Source organism: Chinchilla lanigera, unplaced genomic scaffold, assembly GCF_000276665.1.
Source record: "Chinchilla lanigera isolate Chin_1 unplaced genomic scaffold, ChiLan1.0 scaffold00014, whole genome shotgun sequence".
In the NCBI taxonomy this organism is placed as follows: Eukaryota; Metazoa; Chordata; class Mammalia; order Rodentia; family Chinchillidae; genus Chinchilla; species Chinchilla lanigera.
Window position 1 is genome coordinate 27054567 of NW_004955415.1, and position 22003 is coordinate 27076569.

The 22003-nt window shown below is 48.3% G+C and overlaps 1 protein-coding gene across 2 annotated transcripts in view; it reads left to right on the forward strand.

The window, feature by feature from the left end:
- Positions 1-20462, forward strand: part of Sec23b (Sec23 homolog B, COPII coat complex component) — a 30335-nt gene extending 9873 nt beyond the window's left edge. For both annotated transcript variants that reach the window (XM_013512232.1, XM_005380933.2), the window contains exons 7-20: positions 1209-1353; positions 1815-1973; positions 2096-2211; positions 4389-4512; positions 4792-4872; positions 7027-7116; positions 7948-8054; positions 9957-10110; positions 12727-12804; positions 14868-15029; positions 16155-16241; positions 18225-18380; positions 18662-18727; positions 19435-20462. In XM_013512232.1, coding sequence (XP_013367686.1) covers positions 1209-1353; positions 1815-1973; positions 2096-2211; positions 4389-4512; positions 4792-4872; positions 7027-7116; positions 7948-8054; positions 9957-10110; positions 12727-12804; positions 14868-15029; positions 16155-16241; positions 18225-18380; positions 18662-18727; positions 19435-19524 — 1615 coding nt within the window. In that variant the 3' untranslated portion in view covers positions 19525-20462. The remainder of the gene's footprint in view (positions 1-1208; positions 1354-1814; positions 1974-2095; positions 2212-4388; positions 4513-4791; positions 4873-7026; positions 7117-7947; positions 8055-9956; positions 10111-12726; positions 12805-14867; positions 15030-16154; positions 16242-18224; positions 18381-18661; positions 18728-19434) is intronic.
- The last annotated feature ends 1541 nt before the right edge of the window (positions 20463-22003 follow it).

Here is a 22003-nt window from a genome sequence, read left to right on the forward strand (position 1 = left end):
GGTCTTTTTTTAATTTTTATTTTGACACAGTCTTGCTGAGTGGGTCTGTTGCCCAGGCTGGACTCAAACTTGCACTCCTCCTCCCTCAGCCTCCCGGAGTAATGGATTACAAGCATGTGCTACCACTCCAACTTGTCACTGTCTTTTCTGTTTTTGTTTCTTGAGACAGGGTCTCTAGGTAGTTCAGGGTGGCCTTGATCTCACTCATTGTGTAGCCCAGGGTGGCTTTGAACTTGCGGCAGTCTTCCTGCCTTGGCCTCCTGAGTGCTGGGATTATAGGCATGCGCCACCACAACAAGCTTTGTTGTCTTTTTTGATCCTTCCATAAAACTAGAACTGAAAATTCCTCTTTGTGGTGATCTCAAGCAAACTTACAAGAAGCAGGTACTGATTGCATTCAGACCATTGATGGCCTAAGTCTCCTCTGGGCTGAGTTAATATCAGGCAAAAGAGCATTATTTTAAGGAGAAGGAGTGCTACCAGAGCCACAGGAATGGGTGAGCTTTCAGAGAGCCTGGTGCCTGGGCGCCGAGGCCCCATGGAGGAAAAAGCAGGGACGAGCAAGAGCTCAAGGGTTCACTACAGACAGGTCAGACCAAGAAAACAAGTTCTGCTCTTCTGCAGCATCACCTGCCATGCTGGGGGTGTCCTCTGGCTCTGGTCGGAAACCAGCGTTACTTCCAGGATCACATCTAAGTCTCAGGGGAAGCACGGAGATGGACCTTCTGTGGACTGAACTCCCATGGGGCGTCTCCTTAGGATTCCTTTGCTGCTTAAAATTTAACTAAACCAATTTGTCCGTCTTCGAATTGGCTTTTTTTTCCCATGCTACATGTATAAATTGCCAATTATTGATTTAAATTGTATTCCTTGGCCAGGTGTGATGACATATGCCTATAATCCTATCGCCCAGGCTGCCGAGGCGGGAAGATTGAGTTCAAGGCCAGCCTGGGCACCATAGCACAGTTCAGAGCCAGGTTGGGCTAAGCTGTGAGATTCTTCCCTTCAGTCAGATGATTAATGAGTGAATAAATTTTCCCAAAATTGCCCTGAATTATTTGGACCTATAGTCAGAGAAAACTTGAAAAGTTGTACGTTTTTCTCTTCTGAATAATTATCTTGTAGAACACTTACTATGTGTGAGCGAGAGTCGCAAATCAGAGTACTTTATTAAGCCACTGTTGGTGTGTCCGCCCCAAACCGCGCAGGTTTCTGCAGCCCATTCACAAGATCGACATGACCCTCACGGATCTCCTCGGGGAGCTGCAAAGGGACCCGTGGCCAGTCACTCAGGGAAAGAGGCCTCTGCGATCCACGGGGGTCGCATTGTCCATTGCTGTCGGCTTGCTTGAGGTAATCCAGGATTTATGGGCGGCCACCCCAGCTTGCTCCTAGAAACTGATGTATTGGCTCTTTCTAAAACTCTTGCGTGACCTAGGCTGTCCCACTGTGCTGTGTATCAGAAAGTGCTTCAGTTGTTATTCACAGTGAGAGGGCCCCACAGTATTTTGAAAATGGCAAAAGTTTTCATGAAAAAAGTGAATTTGAGCAATGACAGGTGCTCACAGTAAATCAATAAAATGTATGAAGCCTTCAGATTGGGAGAAAACAAGTGCTGCTTTTCTGCACCCTCGCCTGCACAATTCTGCAGTATTCTTGGTGTTAAGAGCGGAGGAGAGCCTGGGCACTGTGCCCAGCACACACCCAAGAACAGCTTCGAACAGGTCGTCTTCGGAGTATTTCTCCAGGGAAGATGGAACTGCCCTTGGAAGCGGGGCTGTTCGCATCTGATGCGCTGCTGTTTACTGTTGCAGGGGACTTTTCCAAACACGGGAGCCAGGATCATGCTGTTCACTGGCGGGCCCCCCACGCAGGGGCCCGGCATGGTGGTCGGAGACGAGTTAAAGGTTCCCATTCGTTCCTGGCATGACATTGAGAAGGATAACGCGCGGTTCATGAAAAAGGCAACGAAGGTGGGTCTGGGTTCGGGCTGCCCCTGCGGCACCCCAGGGCAAGGTGCGGGCTGCTGGAGCACGGCTGCTCTGCTGAGGTGCCTCGAGGCTCTTGGCTGAGACGATCCTCCTCCTCTCCACAGCACTATGAGATGCTTGCCCAACGAACGGCCGCGAATGGTCACTGCATTGACATTTATGCTTGTGCCCTTGACCAGACTGGACTTTTGGAGATGAAGTGTTGTACAAATCTTACTGGGTAAGTTGAGTGGGCACCTGGGAAGAGAGTTTTATTTGCAGTGCTGGGGGTTGAACTCAGGGCTTCATATGTCTAGGTGGGTGTGCTACTGCTGAGCTGCACCCCGAGCCCAAAAGGGCATTATTTTAAGAACGAGTGCTGCCAGAGCCACAGGAATGGGTGAGCTTTCAGAGAGCTTGGTGCCTGGGCGCCGAGGCCCCATGGAGGAAAAAGCAGGGATGAGCAAGAGGTCATGGGTTCACTGCAGACAGGTCAGACCGCTGTAACTTCGCTTCTTCCTTAGAGTCCTTAGGCCAAAGCGCAGACCAGGCCAAGCAGTCCAGCATGAGGTATTGGGCCTTGGTCAGGCATTTCTTTTTGAGAAAGGGGAATAACAGGTTCTGAATCCTGAAGTGGTTAAGAGAAACTTTTTTTGTTTTGTTTTGCTTTTTTGATATAAGGTCTCACTATGCAGTTCAGCCTGGCCTGAACTCACTATGTAGCCCAGGCTGGCCTTAAACTCACAGCGATCCTCTTGCCTCAGCCTCCCGAGTGTTGGGACTACAGGTGTGTGCCATCATACCTGGTAATTAGGAGAAACTTGACTGGCCAAGCCTCCATACTTTATAACTAATCCTGAGTGTGTGGCCAGCATGTACGGTCCTCTGACTGGGAGACTTCACGACTCAGTGTGGTACACTGTAGGGCAGTGTGCCAAGCAGAGCCCTTAGCATGTGTGTCACCTGCACCCGCATCCTTAGAGACCCTGGGAACTGACTGGGAATGTACTTCTCATGACTTACCCGGGCCTGGAGTCAGAGATTGCAGTCTCAGCTCTTCAGAGATTGGGATGCCCAGGAGAATAGAAGAACTGCTGATGTGAAGCACTGATCTGAAGCTGGCTACATACTAGAGTCACCTGAGGAACTTTTTTTGAGACAAGGTCTTGCTATGTAGTTCAGGCTGGCTTTGAACACAGTATGTAGCCCAGGCTGGCCTTGGACTGGCAGCAATCCTCCTGCCTCAGCCTCCATTGTTCCGGGATTACAAGCATGTACCACTATGCCCAACACCTGAGAAACTGGGTCAAGCTGCTCTTGCTTTGAGTCTCACACTACCCGCACCCCATTCTGTGATTTAGACAGCATCTGACTTGGCCTGGGCACCAGCGTTTTTTAAAGTTCCTTGAGGGACTGTAACATGGGGCAGAGTTTGGCCACCACACACATCAGCCTCTTCTGCAGCTTGTTAGAAATGCAGAGCTCTTTGCTAAAGCTCTCAAGCGGCTCGGCCTGAAGCAGTTTGAGAAGGGCCGGCCCAGAGCCGTGGCTGGGCGTGAGTCTGCATTTTAGCTTCTGGTCCCCACCGAGGAGGGGAGGAGGTGGAGCCCAGTCACTTGACACTGTCTGGGAGAGCAGCTGACACATTAGTGATGGGTGAGGGCCCGGCACTGCTGGGGGTGCCTGAGGGAAGTGATCAGCTTGTGCCGGGCCTCCGGGACTTCCCGACTTGGAGCATTCATGAAGTTAAAAATTCAGAGTTTGAGCCAGTGGACCCCCTTGAGAAGCTTTCCCCACTGACCTGGCTATTTTCCCTTACCAAAGACGCAAGAGAGGTAGGCGGAGTCAGAATTGATTTAAAATAGAGACTCCCAGCTATTAGGTGTCCACTGCTTGCTTGCTGGTAGGAAAAAAAGAATCCCTGCACTTTTCTTTGGGGACAGAAGTAGGACAAACTGAGTTTGAGCTGGATTTTCCTCCGTGTCACCAGCTCCCTCTTTTGACTGCCTCTCAGAGGCTTTGGTCATGGTTGGCTGGCCCACACCAAGGCAGAAATTCCTGGCAGAAAGGTCTGGGGAAGCAGAGCTGCTCACCTCCTGGCCACTAGGAAGTAGAGACGGGAGAGGAAGGGGCCGGGGGCCCCATGTACCCTTCAGAGGCTCACCCCCCCGTGACCCGTGCCTGCTGGCAGCCAGGCCAGCGGAGCTCAGGAATGGATGGATCACTGATGAGTGCTGCACCCTCCAGGGCCCCGTCTGCTCCCTAGGCCCCACCTCTGGACATGGCTGCACTGGGGCTCCAGCTCTCCAGGCAGGGCCTTATACTTAACCCATAACACCAGCTTTTCCTGTTTCTTTAGATGATTGATGGCTTCCACTGGTCCTCCTGCTCACTTTCTTTGTCTGTCTTCTCACCCAGAGGCCACATGGTGATGGGAGACTCTTTCAACACCTCCCTCTTCAAGCAGACCTTCCAAAGAATTTTTAGCAAAGATTTTAATGGAGATTTCCGAATGGCGTTTGGCGCTACTTTGGAAGTAAAGGTACGATAGACCCTAAGTGTTCATGGAGTGGGAGAGTTGTCCTGAGTCCTGTGGTCAGACCACTGGTGACCACAACGTGCTGGACACAGGCATGGAAATGTTGTTCAGACAAAAGGCCTAGGGTTGCTGGTTCCCGCAGGCCCTGCTCCACCGGCTTTAGTCCAGTCAGGGTTGGAGGTCGGCTGGTGTGAGGAGTAGCACTGTGGCCCAGGCGGCCACTGCCCTGGTCCACATCCCCTCATCCATCTCTAACCTGTGCTCTGCTGTGATCCGTTTCAGACCTCTCGGGAGCTGAAGGTCGCAGGAGCCATCGGTCCATGCGTGTCTCTGAATGTGAAGGGACCATGTGTGTCAGAAAATGTAAGGAAAACCCCATCACCCTGGCCTTAGGGGGAGTTGCAGCGTGATAGTCTGTGGTAAGGTTGCAGTGTGACAGTCTGTCTGTCCTTCCATATGAAAGGTCAGGGAAGGGACTGAGGGCCAGAGAGCCTTGTGCATTGCTGAGGGGCAGAGCTGAGTGGAGGGGCTCCATCCCAGGTCTCTACCCCACCACCCATGTGGGGTTGCTGTGCCCAAGGGCCTTGGTGATCCCAGGATCCTCAGCCGTCTGGCCCCAGCTGCATGAGGCCAGCAACCAGCAGAGCCCCTCAGGAGTGAGCCACAAGCTCCGTGTTCTCAGAGGTGCCAGACAGCAGACACTGCCCTGGGTTGCTTGGGCAATGGATGGTGCATACGCCAGCATCTGTGTTCTCTAGTAACAGACTGTGAGCCTGACAAAGGCACAGCCTTGACCGTTGGGCCCATGCGGCCTCCCTGGTGTGTCCTGGCTGGGTGACAGGGGCATGTCCTTTGTCATTGTTGTCTTACATGGGAGGGTAGACTGTGGACCCAGACAAGGATTCAGGGCACAGGTCTCCCACATGGTAGTCATGTGGCCCGGGCAGAGCGTGTTCATCTGGAAAATGGAGACCACATCAGCATCTGCTTTGCGGTCTTGATCAGAGGAGGAAATGGGGTTGTTCAAGTGGAGCAGACTGCACAGGCCCAGAGTGTGGGAGGCTGGATTGTCCTGCCTGTGGATAGTATGCAATGGTGATTTCTTGTTCTGTCCTTGTAGTTCCTCCGGCAAGGCATTTAGAGGGTAAATGCTTAAGAACCTGTATACTGCAGAGAGAATATTTTGGGGCACAGGAGGGTTTGAGTTGCTCCGTCCCTGGTGCCGATGAAGGGTTGGTGAGGCTCGGGCGGCGGGGGTGCAGGATGCAGGCTCCGGGACTCACTGGTGTTTCTTGGTGTGACCCTCCACCATCCAGTGATGAGAAACCCTGCTTCCTATGGGAGAGGTCTGGAGAGGGGAAGGCGAGCCCCTCAGCCCGTCCGCCTCACGGTCCTGCTTAGGACGCATGGGCCGGGCCGAGTGCCCTCCTGCTGTGGGGCTTCAGGGAACCTCTCCACCCTGCGACTTGGTCACCTCCTGAGGTAGCTGCTTTTTGGCCAGGGGCACACAGCCCTGGCAGGGCTCTGTGGAGGCACCACATGATGCCCACTGCACCCAGCTGACTGCAGCAGGGTGGGGTAAGAGTGGCACCTTAATGCAGAAACCCCCTTTTTTTTTTTTGGCCAGTACTGGAGATTGAACCCAGGCCTTCACATTGAACTATATCTTAAGCCTTTTGTGTTTTTATTTTGAGACTGGGTCTGTCCAAGTTGCTAAGTTGACCAGATTGGTCTCAGACTTGTAATCCTCCTACCTCAGCCTCCCATGGTGCTAGGTTTTTAGGTGTGCACCACTGTGCCCGGCTGCATGCTGTTTTGTAAGCGCAGCATTGTGCAGCTTGATGAGGTGTGGCAGTGTGTACACTCAGCTTCTCCATGGTGACGGGGTGGACGTTTCAGAGTCCGGTGACCTCAGTTGGGGATTGTAGGTATTTTCTTCTAGGTGACACTTGAATTCACATTGTACTAGGCCTCATATTCATCACCAGGAGCTGTTTAACTAACCAGTAAAAAGCAGCCTTCATACTGCTGCAGTCTCACTGAGGATTAATATATAAAAGTGTTGAATTAGAAAGGAATACTTGATAGCCAATGTGCTGCAGCTCAGTTTTCTCAGTGATGTTAAAAGAAGTACATGAAACTTTCAGTCTAAGTAGATAATTCTTTCTCCTACTGTTACTTTTTGCCCAATCTTGACTTGATTTTGTTGACTTCAGTGTGTGTATTCTACTGACATTAGGACACTTGTTCCGAGTGTCCATATGAAAAGCTCAATTTTAATGTACTATAAGGAACCAGGGATACACATCAGCGGCACAATGTCTGACTGGCAGCTGTGAGGCCCTGAGTTTGATTTCCGGCACCAAAAAAAAGAATTAATTACTGTAAATGTACTTTTCACTGAAATTTACACTTTCACGTCATAGATGTTTTGAGCCTGGTCTGCTCATCTGTAGCTGTCATCACCGTTGAGCACAGGGTTGGTTTTTGATGTTTAATTGCTCTCCTCGCTCCTAGGAGCTTGGTGTGGGTGGCACAAGTCAGTGGAAGATCTGCGGCCTGGACCCCACATCCACCCTTGGCATCTACTTCGAAGTCATCAATCAGGTGGGTTGAGTTTCTCCGCACATCTTTATGTCATAGAGCCTGGTTTTCTGATTTACTATAAACCAGGGATCTCATGGTTTTTTCTTTTTTCTGCACAAACACATTCTACTTTGGTATTGTACGAGTCCTGATGCTGGTCTGGCTTGGTCTTTCATCCTTCCAGGGTTTAGTCAGAGTCAGACAACGGATTACTTCTGTTGCTTTGACGGTGATCTGGTAAGTCGTGAGGAGACCCGGGGCTTTTGCCAGCCCTCGCAGTGTTAGTGAGTTTCTGAGTGTGCCAGTCTTTCCCTGCTGTGAGTCGTAGGCATACGAATAATTGAAAGAATTCTGCAATGAACACCCAAATAGCCACCAACTCAATTCTGTAACCAACATTTTAGGGTAATGCTTGTTGTATATCTGTTATTGATCAGTCTTACTTTTTATGCATTTCAAAGCAATTTGTGATCATAGGTGTATTTCATCCCTGCTTCAGTATGCATGTTGTTCATTGGAGTTTGGTCTGGTTTGCTTTTCCTCCTCAGTGCTGGTGATGAACCCAGGGCCTTGTACATGCTGAACACAAACACATACTCTACCCCTGAGCCACATCCCTTACCCCAGGAGTTCAGCAGTGACTGTGCTTCTTTCTTTGTTTTCCTGGGTTTGTTTTGTTTTGAAGCAGCGATTATATTCATGAACTGTGCAGGCCCTAAGTGTACCACTCAAAACACAGCCAGAACCTCCCCAGCCTCGCGGTTCGTTGTTTTAGGAGAGCCCAGCGGGCTCTGTGGCTGTGTTTAAGTCGAGCCTATGACTATAACAGGTGTGTGGCCTCTCTCCCTGCAGCACAACGCCCCGATCCCCCAAGGAAGCAGAGGCGCCATCCAGTTTGTCACGCAGTACCAGCACTCTAGCACTCAGAAGCGCATCCGTGTGACCACCATTGCTCGAAAGTGAGTCACCCCGCTGCTTTCTGTTGAGCTGCTTACTGGCTGTTTTCCTGTAAAGAGGTATTTTAACATCCGTACGCTGGTGTTTCTGATTCCTTCAAATTTTCCTTCCCAGTCCTTCCTCGCTCAGTAGATTAGAAGAGGGCGCAGCACTCCTGGCTAACCCAGTTGGGCCTACAGGCACTTGCCCAGAAGAATCAGCCTGCAGTAGGAACATAGTTCATTACAAGTTACTTTCAGTGGCCAGGCGTGGTGGCGCACGGCTGTAATCCCACCATCGTGTGGGCACTGAGGCAGGAGGATTACAAATTCAAGCCCAGCCCGGGCAGTTTAATAAGATACTGTCTCAAAATAAAAAATAAAAAGTGAGGATATAGCTCAGTAAGAACTTGGGGTTCAATTCCAGGTACCCCCCCCAAAATGTTATTTTTCATTATTTTAATTTATTAGATGAGCAACTCAAATACATCCTCCTTGTTAACAATTGAGGTAGAACGTAAATGCAGTTGATCTTCCATATCTGTGAGTTCCATGTCCAGTGATTCAGCCAGCCTTCCATGGAAAATATTTGGAAAAAGTATTGTGTCTCTGTGAACATGTACAGATCTTTTCTGTGTTGTTACCCAATCACAACAGCCTAACAACTACTCGCATGATACTTACACTGTATTAGGTAATACAAGTGATCTAGAGATGGTTTGAAGTGTATGCGAGTGTGTGCATAGATCCTTGCAAATGCTGTCCCATTTTCTGTAAGGGAATTGAGCATCTGTACATTGTGTATTGGAGAGGGCCGGCGATCCAGTCTCCATGCGCACTGTAGGGAGACGAGTGTATCTGAGGTTCCACACACACCCTCCCCAGAGTAAAGGCTGTCACTGGTTCAACCTCCCAGTCCCATTTCTGTGAAGTTGTATACCATAGGTGTCTATTATATATGTATGTGGCAGCTTCTCACAGTTTATGTGGATATTACCTGTATTTGTAACTGCGTATATCTGCAGTTCGCAGGCCTGTGTCTCCTTTATTTGGGGAGCTCATGTAGTGTTGTGTAGTTTGGCTGGCACACAGCACTCCACTGAGAGCACATTTCAAGCCTTGCCTTGCGGGGACACTGTGTTCGCCTATCTAGGTTGTGGCACACTTAGGTAGTCTCTTGCCAGCCCCTTCAGAAAAGTGGTGTGTGTGTTCTACAAAACCGCTCTCCCAAGAAGCTCATTTGCACTCTCCCCAGTAGGGTGAAGCAGGTGCCCTGTGGCTTCATTAATGAGGGGCATTACAGCCTTCAACAGCGCTGCAGAGCGCTGTCTCACTGGGGGTTGTATTTTCCCTTTTGCAGTGAGTTGCCTCTTCCCGTGTCCTGATCACATGAATTTAGCCTTTGCACATCTTTGTCAAACCTGTTCCTTTCTCTTGTGCCCTGATTTGCAGACTCTGTATATTCTGGATCCCAGTGCTGTGTGTGTTGTGCAGACCCGTTCCTGGTCTGTCCGCTGTTGTTTAGGCTTGTTTGTACTATCTTTGTTCATCTCAAAGACAGAGAAATGTGTGCTGATTGCTTTTTTCAGCAGAGGTGATGCCAGAAGGTCATTTTGTAAATTTGTAAACATTGAGGCTTTTGTAAGATGATTTTGAGAAAGGAACTTTAGATAGAGCCCCTATCTCTGCGTGTCTGCTTTCACCACGTCTCCAGCACATGGTGGGGCTGTCTGTACATTCTCCTTCGAGCGTACAGCCATCAGTGATGGCGTGAGGGTGACTGAGTGCGAGCCGGTCCCCTCTCATCCCTTAGCTGTTACACCAGTGCAGCTCAGATCTGTGCTATCTTCAGTTTAGGAGCAGGATCTGCATGTGTGGCTGTGGTGGCTCTCGAATGTCACACCGCACTAACTGTGGACTTGTCAGTTGGGCAGATGTACAGAGCCAGCTCCAGCTCATAGAAGCTGCGTTTGACCAGGAGGCCGCAGCGGTCCTGATGGCGCGGCTCGGAGTGTTCCGGGCGGAGTCGGAGGAGGGCCCCGATGTGCTCAGGTGGCTGGACCGGCAGCTCATCCGACTGGTAAATTGGGAACCGTGGCGCTGGGTTCAGGCTTGGTCTCTGCTTTACTTTGTAGGAAAGAAAGTTGTTACTAAAAAAAAAAAAAAAAAAAAGAAAGTTGTTACTTACACCTATTATTTTATACATTCAGCCAGCAAAAGTTTATGCATAGTGGGCATTCTGAGAGTGATACGAGAGAAGCTTTAATTGTGGGTTTTCTCCTTGGGGGCTGCCATTAGAATAGCTACCCAGTACACAGGGGATGCAGATCTGCTCCTGTAAGGGCTGCCTTTAGATGAAGGCTCCCAGTTTGTATGCGTGACCAGAAACCTACAAAGGAAACCTAGTGGGCTCTGTTTAGCCCTGTTTGCCCCTTGCCACGCTGGCAGCTGTTTCTCAGGAAGTGCCAGATTTCCATCAGAATTGGAAAACGGTTCCTCTAGGATTTCAAAGGGAGGACAGGTGAGCAGTGAGGGGTTGGCAGAGGCTTCCTGTGGGAAGTGAGCCTTGGGGTGGCCTTTTGTGTACAGAGCAGGCTGGTAGGAAAGGGAGGGAGCTGTGCCCTTCAGCTTGTGCTGGGGACAGTGGAGGGACCAGTGTCACAGGGCCTGTGCTGGCGGGGGGACGGAGGCAGTGGGGGTTCGTGGGGACTATGGCATGCCCTAACTTCAGGCAGAGAGGTTAGACTCAGGTCAGGGGTGCCTCACAGGCACATGCCTGCAGTCATGCCTACCGTGGGCACTGCAGGTAGATTGCAGGGCAAGGGCACTGATGTGATGGAGCGTACTGCAGGACAGAGAGAGCGGAAAACTTGGACCTAGAAAGTGTGCTGAAAGGAAAACTGCTGGAACTTGGGGAAGCAACTGTATACAGATTAAACGCCAGGGCTGGGGATGTAGTGCAGTGGGAGAGCCCTTGCCTGGTGTGCACAAGGCCTCGAGTTCAGTCCTAGTGCTGAAGTCAGAAAGGGTCAGCATTTTCTTACATTTCAAGTGGGGTACATGTAGGTACCCTGGTAGAAAATGTGGAAGGAGAGAAGTTTTGTTGTTTTTTGTTTTTTTTTTTTTAAATACAATGGCTTACCCCTTCTGGGTATCTTCCCAGAAGAATTAGAAACATCATACCACAGCGATATATGTGCACCCATGTTCATAGCCGCACAATTTGTCATAGCTAAATCCCAGAAACAACCCAAATACCCATCAACTGAGGAATGGATAAAAAGGATGTGGGTTTTTTTTTTTTTCCTTTTTGAGATAGGGTCTCGCTAAGCAGTTCAGGCTGGCCTTGAGCTCACTTATGTAACCTAGGCTGGTCTCGAATTCGCAACAGTCCTCCTGCCTCAGCCTCCTGAGTGCTGGGATTACAGGCGTGCACTGCCACACGCTGCCATGATGTGGTATTTTTACACAATGGAGTATTACTCAGCCATAAAGAAGGATAAACTTGAGACTTTTCTGAGTAAATGGATACAACTTGAGATCATACTCATAAGTGAAATAAATCAGACTCATGTGTAAACATCGTATTGTCTCTGGTGAGAAATCGAAACAGTAAATAAGGCCTAAAATATGCATTAAATATTGTGAAAAGGGAATAAATTGTTTAAAAGGAAAAAGGAACTAAGATAGGGGAAAGGAAAGGGAACAGGGAGAAAAAATACAAGCTAGTTATATTATTAGTGTTTCTTGGTTCATAGAAAAGGAAGGTTTGTGCTAATATCAATTAGAGAATTTTTTGTGCCCCTATATTGTGCTCTGAGTACTTTAAAGATAATAATAACATTGTATTAGCTGTTGTTATTCTATTATCTTGTCATCACATTTTGTTTTCCATTTTAAAAAAAACCAGTAGCTTATTCTTGATAGGTTGAATGTGATCATATGAAAATATATCCAGAGTTGGCCTGGTGCCTATAATTGTAGCGCTCTTGGCAGTAGATTTATATTTCTATGGAAAGCAGCGCAGTGATTAGGGGGAGATCCCCACTGGTGCTCAGAGCTGGACACAGGGAGGGAGATTTGGAGTCACTGGTGTGGCTTTAATGTTCATTTGTTACCAAGGCAGCAAAGATGAGAACAGGGGCCACGAACCCACCTGCGATCAGCCCGCAGTGAGGAGTGAGGAGAACAAGGAGCCACTGAAGAAGGCAGAGGAGGCTTGCTTGGGCGATGAGCAGAAATAGGAAAGGGAGGTAACTGCTGGCAGTGAGCTTCTTAACAGGGGACAGCCTCGTTTGGCTGGAGGAAAGGTGTGATCAAAATAATGGCAGGAAATGAGAGAAAACCTTACAGTTTGGAGACCTGCCATAGAGAGAAGGAGAACCCTGCATCGCAGCGCGATGGAACACGTGTGTGCCCGTGCTCATCGCCGGTCAGCGTGGTCTCACAGGCTGTCACACAGGAGTGGTGCCTCGCAGAGCCTGGCAGCCGTCAGGTCAGGGTGGGCCTGGCAGCATTGCCCAGGAGCTGCTAGAGCTGCAGAGCGGCTGGCTCCTACTTGGTCTGCCCTGGCTGCTCCAGTCTAGAATTCATAGGAAGTGACAGTTAAGGTGGAACCAGGGCTGCTAGTGTAGGAGTTTTCCAGGTGACATTAACTTAAGGGTTTTTCTTCTTTTTTTTTTTTGTATTTCAACAGTGTCAGAAGTTTGGACAGTATAACAAAGAGGATCCCACTTCTTTTAGGCTCTCGGATGCCTTTTCTCTGTATCCTCAGGTGAGAGATGCTTGCTTCAGGGGCTGGGGCTGTAGCTTAGTGGCAGGGTACTTGCCTCGCATGTGCATGACCCTGGGTTCCATCCCCAGCGCCAGAAAGGGGAATAGAAAAGAAACAAGCCACTAAAAAAGAAATATATATTTGCCATGGAACAGTAAGCATCAGAGAAATAAACCATTCTCCAGGTAAAATGAAGACTTTTGGGTTGTGAGTGTCAGGCTATAGGTCATAAAGGTCAGTGCACCTTGGCTGAACTCCATCCTTCACTCAGTGCTGACTACAGGGGCTGCGTGAGCTGAGGCCATCGAGGACTCAGCACCTTTCTTGGTGCTGGGCCCTGGTCAGCACTTCGCAGGTGAGCCTGGCCCTTTCAGGCGCCCTTGTCCAAGCGGTTGAGGCCACTCAGTGTTGTGGGGAGAGCCCTGTGCTGGCGCTGTTCCTGCTTGTCATCGATGGCATCCCAAGCCCCTCTGCATTTTGCTTTCCTCATCCGTGGAAGGGAGGAGTTGGTCTGAGGGGAGGGGTCTGAAGACTCTTTAAAGCTGTGAAACCCTTTGTTCCCGAAGGCCCTGCCCATAGCCAGGCTGTGGTGCAGATGCGACATGCTGGGTGCTGCTGGGCCCCCCCGCCCCCGCCCCCGAGCTGAGGCTCTGGAGAGCCAGGTGGAGCCCCAGCCGAGGTGGTCATTCGGTGCCACTGTAGTGAGACATTTGGGGGTGGAGGTCAGAGCTCAGTCCCCGGAGCCCTGGCCTGGGCCAGAGGGCAGCTCTGCCACGCAGCGAGCACGAGGCCTTGGGCCTTGCTTCTGTGCTTCAGTTTCCTCACTGAAGGCTGGGAGCGGCTTGAGACCCTGCTGCATGGGCTCCTGGAAGGGCCAAATAATCCTCCTCAAGCACTTCATGCCGTGTGCATAGGGTGCATTGAGTGCCAGCCACGGTGATGATTTCAGAACCTGTGATTAACATGTAGAGGCTCAGAAACTTGATGCATGTAGAGGAAGTGTGATCTCCTCTTCTGACAGCTCTTCAGAGTGAGCTAAGCCTGTCCTGCCCCCAACCCTGGGGTACAGAAGTTCCATTTCCAGCATTGTCTCTTGTCTCCTTCGCCTCATGCTTAACCTCACTCACTCACCAGCCGTTGTCCTGAGTGCCGTCTGCCACTCCTGTCCCTGTCCCTGTCTCTGCCCCCACCTCCACCCTTGGCCCTTGTGTGTCTGCAAGGTACCCCAGACCCCTTGAGTCTCCTGCTGCCCTCACCGCAGGAGTTTCTTGTGCCATGGTTCCTCCTCAAAGCTCCGAGTGTATCTTTCCCCATTTTACTTCATTTCTTTGAGAGTAGATAGTCTTTCTCCACAGGGACTCTGGAGGTAAATTTTGGTTTGGGTTTTTGCTCATAAGGAGGAGTTTTTGCTCATAAGGAAGCTTTAACATAGAAGTCCCCTTTAAAAAATGTTTTACTGTGGTAGAATTTACCATCTTGACTATTTGTAAGGGAACAGTTGTGTGATGTTAGATAGAGTCACGTGTTGTACAGCAGATGTCCTGTACAGATCTATTGGGTTCTTGATGTACCCCGGGAAGGAACGGCGGCGAGAATGAGGAAAAAACAGACGAGAGAAGAAGCTGGGGTCAAGCGAAGGTCCTCTCTCTTCTGAGCTGAGAAGAGGACCTGCCCATGAACAGTAGAGCATTTATTTATACCCTCGAGAGGTTGATTAATTTCCACCTCACTGCCCAGCAGTCAGTTAACAAGCTACAGTGGCTAGCTCCTGTGTTCTTGGGCTGGCTTTGTCCTACGTGGGTAATTACTCTCCAGTTTCAGCCACTCCCAACAATTTCCAGAATTACTCATCCTGCAAAAATGAAACTGTACCCTTTAAACAATGACTTGTCATTCTGCACTTCCGCCAGCCCCTGCTGCCACCTTCAGCCCCTGTCTCTGTGAACCCGGAGGTCTTTTCGGAGAGTCTGGGTCCTCCTGTTGCGGAGACCCAGGCAGGTCTGCCCTCTGGGTACTCAGGCTCACAGCTGTGTGTGTTTGTCTTCTTCCCTTTGTGACTGCAGTTCATGTTCCACCTCAGAAGATCGCCGTTCCTCCAGGTGTTTAACAACAGTCCTGATGAGTCGTCCTACTACAGACACCACTTTGCCCGGCAGGACCTGACCCAGTCCCTGATCATGATCCAGCCCATCCTCTATTCCTACTCCTTCCACGGCCCCCCGGAGGTGAGCTGGGGGCTCTCTGCCGTGGGCTGAGCGTGGCAGCCCCCTCACTGGAGGGTCTCCTAGCAGCTGCCTCTCAACAGCTGGAAAAAAAGAAAAGAAAGGAAATGTTGAATGTTTGTAGCATTTAACATTTCTGAGTGTTTTAAAAGAATCCATAGGAAAAATTCAAAGGATATATAAATAATGTTTGTGTGGGAGGCAGTAATAGCACAGAAACTTATAAATATAAGGATGATTTTTCTCCAACAAGTTGATATACTTTGACCAGTAATTTAAGTCTTACAAAGTGTCTGAAAAGATACTCCTAGAGAAAGAAGTGGCTTTGTGCAGAGAAGCAGTAAATGAACTCCTGCAACAGAGAATTATATAACAGTCCAGATGCTCTAGTTCGGTAGTGGAGAGATAAGTACTCTAAGAAATACATAGTTTATGTAATTAAAAGACAGAAATCTGTATGTGAAAGTGTCACATGAAAAGACAGCAGAAACTTTTTATATTTATCTATATGGAATAGAGCACTGCTTAGTTTGCAGGTAAAGTCAATTATGATCTTTAAACTAAAAAAAAAAAGCTTAGTGAGTTGTGTTTTTTAGAAGGCTTTAAAAATAAAGAACTCTGGAAATAAACTAAAATATCAATATTTGTTATACTTGGGTACAGATTTTTTAAAATTTAGTATGTTACTTTTATTATTATAATAAAAATCATGATAAAATATATTTTGTAATGAACTTCAAGAACTTCTTGGAATATAGTTCTTTTTTAGTCCTGGGAATCGAATTCAGGACCTCGTGCTTGCCAGGCAGGCTCCGTGTTGCTGAACTGTGTCTCCGGACCCTAAGAACTTACTAAGTGTGCTTTCAAGTATAGCTAATGTAGATTTGAGAGAAAGATCGTATTGATAAGATGAATTTCCAACAGAAAACTGGGAATGTTGAGAATCATTTCTGGTTCTCTCTTCCCACCTGGTTGTTGGAGGCCTGTTTCTACTTGAAATTAAGACTTGGAGCCTCTGGCTCGGGGAGCAGCAGAGGGAACCCCTAGGGCGCGGGCGCTGTCACCGTCAGGGTTGCAGTGACTGCCTGTGGGGAAGGGTGAGGCCTGATGCCCTCTCTCTCTCTCCAGCCAGTGCTCTTGGACAGCAGCAGCATTCTAGCTGACAGAATCTTGCTGATGGACACGTTCTTCCAGATTGTCATTTATCTTGGCGAGGTAAGATGACGTTATTGCTGTTTTTTCTGCTTTCTTGTTACTTATATAAGAACTGGGTTTTTCATGACATTTGAAGAAAGAATTCAATATTTGTATACTTCTCAAGAGTAGTATTTGCTATAAGAAAATCTCAGGTGGGCCTTTTAAATCACTATAATTTATTATTTCTGAAGTTGTGTTTAGGTAAACGAGTTTACTCTTCCTCAGTAAACTTGAACACACTGAAGTTCTTCCAGCGTTCCATGAGAGTTGACTTTGAGCCTACAGCTTTTGTTTGATGGAAGAACCTCGAATAGGGACATCACGCTGGCTCCGTGGGTCCCTGGGGTGCTGTGGATAGCTTCAGGGCCGAGCAGGTTTCTCTTTTTCTTTGCTTTGCTTTCTCAAAGAGGTTTGTGTGCTATGGAGGGAATGGCTCTGAATTTTTGTATCTTTAAGAGGGGAAAAAGTATTCTGTTCTTTTTTGTTTTTTTCAACCCCACTAGGGATTGAAGTGTGCTGAGGGTGTGCTGAGCTACACCCTTTGCAAATGTTTTTATTTTTAGATAGGGTCTTGCTAAATTCCCCATGGCCTTGAATTTGTGATCCTCCTACCTCAGCCTTCCAAGTAGCTGGGATGATAGGCATGCGCTGCCCTGCTAGGTGGAGAACCCTTCACTTCACATTACATCCGGTGGCGCTCTGTCTTCTGCTGTATGTTCTTTTCATTCAGTAAGTTGCCTCTGGTGATGGATCTGGCTTCGTAGCATCCAAACAATGCAAGTGATTGCAAATGTTCTGAAAGGATATAAATTACATTTCTGAATTCCCTGAGTAACTTAGAAGGTATTAATTTTCAGATACTAGTAGGTGTTTTAGAACAAGAAATTCTCAGCCTATCAGCGCCTCTGCCAGCCCTTTGCCCACAGCCCTGGCTGTCCAGTGACCAGCAGCAGTGCTTCCTGGCGATGGAATGTCATCGTTTGTTACCTGCTGCCCCCCATCCTTTTTTACTTATTTATCAAGCACCTTTTCTGGCCAAGGGAGGAGTTCTAAAGAGGAAGATGTGACATTCTTTCATTTTATTTCTTGCTCTTCAGAAGCCCTGACTCTTGGGGCTGTGGGTGTTCTTGAGCTTTTGGAGCTGAGGGAGCTATGGGCACTTTCCCTGGCCACCAGTCAGGCAGATTGAGACTTGGACAGTGGTGGCTGGCACCTCTCAGAGGGGAGAGCAGGCTGTAGCAGAAGGCTTTTTAGGAGAGTCCTGTGATGTCACAGTCACTTTTTTTGTTGTTGTTGTTATGTTTTGTGGTGCTGGGGATTGAAGCCAGGCTCTTTGCACTGAGCTACATTCCCAGCCTTTCTTTTTTGAGACAGGATTTTGTTAAATAGCTAAATTGCCCAGGCTGGGCCCAAACTTGTGATTCTCCTGCCTCGGCCTCCCAAAGTGGCAGGATCACAGGCAAGCACCACCACGTCTGGCTCTTACAGTTTTTCTCTCCCCTACCTAGAGAGGAGTTGGGCTGGGGTGGGCCAGTCTCACAGGCCAGCCCGCCTGTCTGCCTGAGGAGAGGGCAGTGTGGGTGCTGTTGGGCAAAGACGGGGCACAGCTTTGTGGAGCCAGCTGCAGACCCTACTCTCCAGGTGTGAGGAGTAAGGGGCCAGGCCAGGGGTGACAGTGGAAGTGGACTGGCAGGTAGGCCAGGCTCCCTTGTTAACCAGGTGCCGTGCAGTTGGGAAGGGACAAGGGACAAGGCTGGTAGCTGGCATCTCTGGAAGGAACTCCAGGTAGTGTCCTGGACGCCCCCCTGCAGCCCTCCTGCCTCTTCCCTCCCAGCCAGCTCTGCACCCAGGAACCCCATTTGACCTGTGATTTCACTGGAACCTGTCCTAGGAGGCCAGGGAGATGCTTCTGGAAGGCCTGGAGCCAGGCTGGGGTCCACCACTGCAGCCTTCCTGCAACAGCCTCCCCATGACAGTCCTGGTTGGCTTGTTTTCGTGCAGACCATAGCCCAGTGGCAGAAGGCTGGCTACCAGGACATGCCCGAGTACGAAAACTTCAAGCACCTGCTGCAAGCCCCGCTGGACGACGCACAGGAGATTCTGCAGGCGCGCTTCCCCATGCCGCGCTATGTCCACACTGAGCACGGCGGCAGCCAGGTGAGCCTGGCTCGGATCGAAGCAGTCGATGCTGCTGGATGTGGTAAAATAACTGGCAGGCAGAATCCATCCAGCTTGACTCCTGCTAGCGTGAATATATTGCTGTAGAAGGGTAGGGCCCACAGTGTCCTGGAGCTTTCAAAAGTGGAGCACTGGCGTACACTAGAGAGCCTCCTGTGCAGTGAGAGACTTCTGATTTCACCAGAGAAATGTGAGAGCTTGTTTTATATATGACACTAACATTAATGCCACTTTTAATCTTTAAACTTCTTTTTTTAAAGGCTCGATTCCTTTTGTCCAAAGTGAACCCGTCTCAGACACACAATAACCTGTATGCTTGGGGACAGGTAAGAAACTGTCAGGGATTTGGGAAGGAGGGCAGGCAACTTTGTAAAAACTGGTTTTAAAATCTTATCAGTTGGTCCTGAGACAGAAAGGGTAACTTGGGTATTTTTGCTGGGGGGAGGACACCCGACTTGCCTTGACGTAGTTGAGGTAGGGTGGGCGCTGCCCTGTGGGTCACTGCTGCAGTGCACAGCGTAGGGCCCTGGGTGAGGCCCTGCTTGCTCCTGGACACGAGGCAGCATGGCCCAGTCCTTCTCTCCCAGCGCCACACAGCAGCTCCTGCCATCTCCTTCTCAGCGGATGCCTACTCTAGCTAGTTACTCCCAGCATCTGTGTGTCTCTCCGATGACTTTTTTCTTTTCTTCTAATACTTTTTAAAAATTGAATTTGTTTTTGAGATAGTTGTGAATTATGTGCAGTTGTAGGAAATGATAAAAACAATGAGATGTCCTATACTCTTTCCTCATTTTCCACCAAACCTAATATCCTACAAGATAGTGTTAAGTGACATAGAAAGGTGTATGCTCGAGACCGTGTCTACAGCAGTGGGACGGCCTGGTCTCTGGGGACCTGGCACGGTTCAGCTGAAAGCAGTTACGGCGGCAGAGGTAGTGCCTGTGGGTGCCCTGAGGTGGGCTGGTGCTTAACAGCTCGTGAATTCTACCTGGCTTCCAGATCTCTGCCACTGAGTTCCTCTGTTGTATTGCAGGAAACTGGAGCACCCATCCTGACCGACGACGTCAGCCTGCAGGTGTTCATGGACCACCTGAAGAAGCTGGCTGTCTCCAATGCCTGTTAGATGGGGGCCCTTGTCCAGGTGCTCCCCATTGTTTATAAAGGCTTCGTAACATTCCTTTCACTTTCCTGGCAGCTTTTACTAAGTAATCAAAGCAAGCTTTGTATGTATGTCTGCAGGTTATAATTTATTTGTATTCCTGTGTATGTCCCTTTTCTGTACCATAAAATTGTAAGGTCATAAACATTTTAGTAGATATTTATGTGCTTTTTTGTGTCCTAACTTGTTAGTCTCTATGAAATCAGAGGTGATGTATCTTGGCAGCTTGTTTAGATGCAGATCTTAAAGCTCATCAAGGAAATAAAACTGGACAAGGAAAGCACTAGCTAAAACAGTGCCGATGCACATTTGGTGCCTGAGATCTCCGTGTGTTCGAGTCATGTGACTTACTTCCTGCGCTTGGTACTCACTCACTGTGTAAATGCTAGGAGACCGGGGAAGGTAAGACATGTGTGAAGCTCTGTTGGGGCCAGAGGGTTGGAGTCTGACTCCTGAGTAACTTGCGAGTCCAGTGCAACCCGGTGACGTCAACAACGGCTGACACTGACAACGCATCTGTCTTAGGGATCAAGTAAAATAACTTGAATGGGTGCTTTTTAAAAATCCAAGTGATATATATGTATGGTCAAAGCAAACACCTTATCTGGAGAGCTTATAAATAGTTCCCTTCTCTCCCTAATCCTAGACCTGCCACTCAGAACTGCACTCAACTTCTTCTGTGTTTTTGTTGTTGAAATATTAAGTTTTAGCAAATATCTTCTAGTTTCTATTTATAGAATGAGGATATTGAGACCTTCTTTCCAACCTCCAGTTTTGGTCAATGATACCTTTATTTTTATATTATCAAGATTGGCACAATTTATATTTTAGCCTATAACTATAATTTTGTATTTTTGTCTTTTAAGTTGATTGTGAAAGCTTAATAAAATACATTTACACAACTGTGCTGATGTAAATATTGTTCTAGTCCAAGCCAGGTGGTGGTCATATATGATTTTTCCCCATAGCTTTTGTGTCACAATTGGTCTCCGTGTAACTTGAAGGAGAACATTGCACATAACAAAATCTAAGTCTTTTTTCTTATATGTTCTCATGCTGCACACTGGCTGGTTTCTTGTTTGGTTTATAATTTTTTAGATTTGCTGTTGTTTTCCCCAGAGTTTCTTGTTTTTAGTTGTTTTTTTGGTTTTGTTTTGTTTTGTTTCCTGTTGCAGTCCTGGGGAGGGAGCCAAGGGTGCTCTACCACTGAGCTAATCCTCAGCCCTTTTGAGATAGGTCTGAGTTGGCCTTGAACTTGCAATTCTCTTGCCTCAGCCTTCCAAGTAGCTGGAGTTACAGGTGTGCACTACTACACCCAGCTCTTTGGTTACTTTTTGCCAGAATTATTTTGCCTTCTCCTTATTAAGAGATTCCACTTTCCTATCCTACTGAATGAAGTCGCTTTTTCTCTAAAGGCTTCGGGTGCCCTCTTTTAATGAGCCAACTGTTTTCTAGGCCTGCTGCACAGTTGTTGCCCAGGAATTTCTTTTGCGTGAAATCCTGAACTAGTGTCATCCTTTTTATCCTGTAAGACATTTTGCTGTCTCAAATGACTTTTCCTTAGAAGAGCACATGTGAAGTGATTCTTGGATCTAGGCACATCTGCAAGTCCATTCTGTCTTCATGATTGGCAGCTTTTCTGTGTCTAAAATTCTACATCCAAAATAATTGTCAGAACTCTGGATCTATGATTTCATTCATTCAAAAGATAACTATTCAGTACTTTCTGTGCATAGAGTAGGCGTCTAGGCACTGGAAATATGGCCCATGACACAAATTCCTGCATCTCTGGAGGTGAGATTTAAGTTAGGGAAGGCTAGCAGTTAAAAGAAGTAAATGATATATTAGAAGATAAGTACTCTGTAGAAAATGAAAGTGAGTTCAATCTCTATATATATATCCCCCCCCACACCAAAGGGAAAGCAAGAATTTATTGCAAGAAGCAGAACAGACAGAGGGGCCCCAGAGTTGGGAGGTCCCATCCTCCAGAATTTTATGTCTGCTTTCTTTTGTATTTGGCTGGTTTCATTTAGCACAATCCATCTGCGATCCATCCATGTTGCTACCTGTTCCAGTAGTACATTTTTATTGCAAAGAGACTCACATTTCATGTACACATTCACTAGGTGGTGGACATTTGAATATTTTCCATTTTTTGCTACTATGAACAAAACTGAACATTCCTGCACCTGCACTTGTGGAGATAGAGGGTTTCCACCTCTGGGGAGATAGGATGGAGTGGCTGAGTCATACGATGGGTGTATGTTCAACCTACTAACTGCCAGCTTTGCAAAGAGGCTGTAATGTTCATGTTCCCATGAGTAAGAGTTGCAGGTGGATAAAATGCTTACAACTTTTGGTATTCTCCAGTCTAATTTTAGCCATCTTTAAGAGGCTTTTTTGTCACTGGGAACCTGGATCCTAGCACTGGGAGGTCCTGACG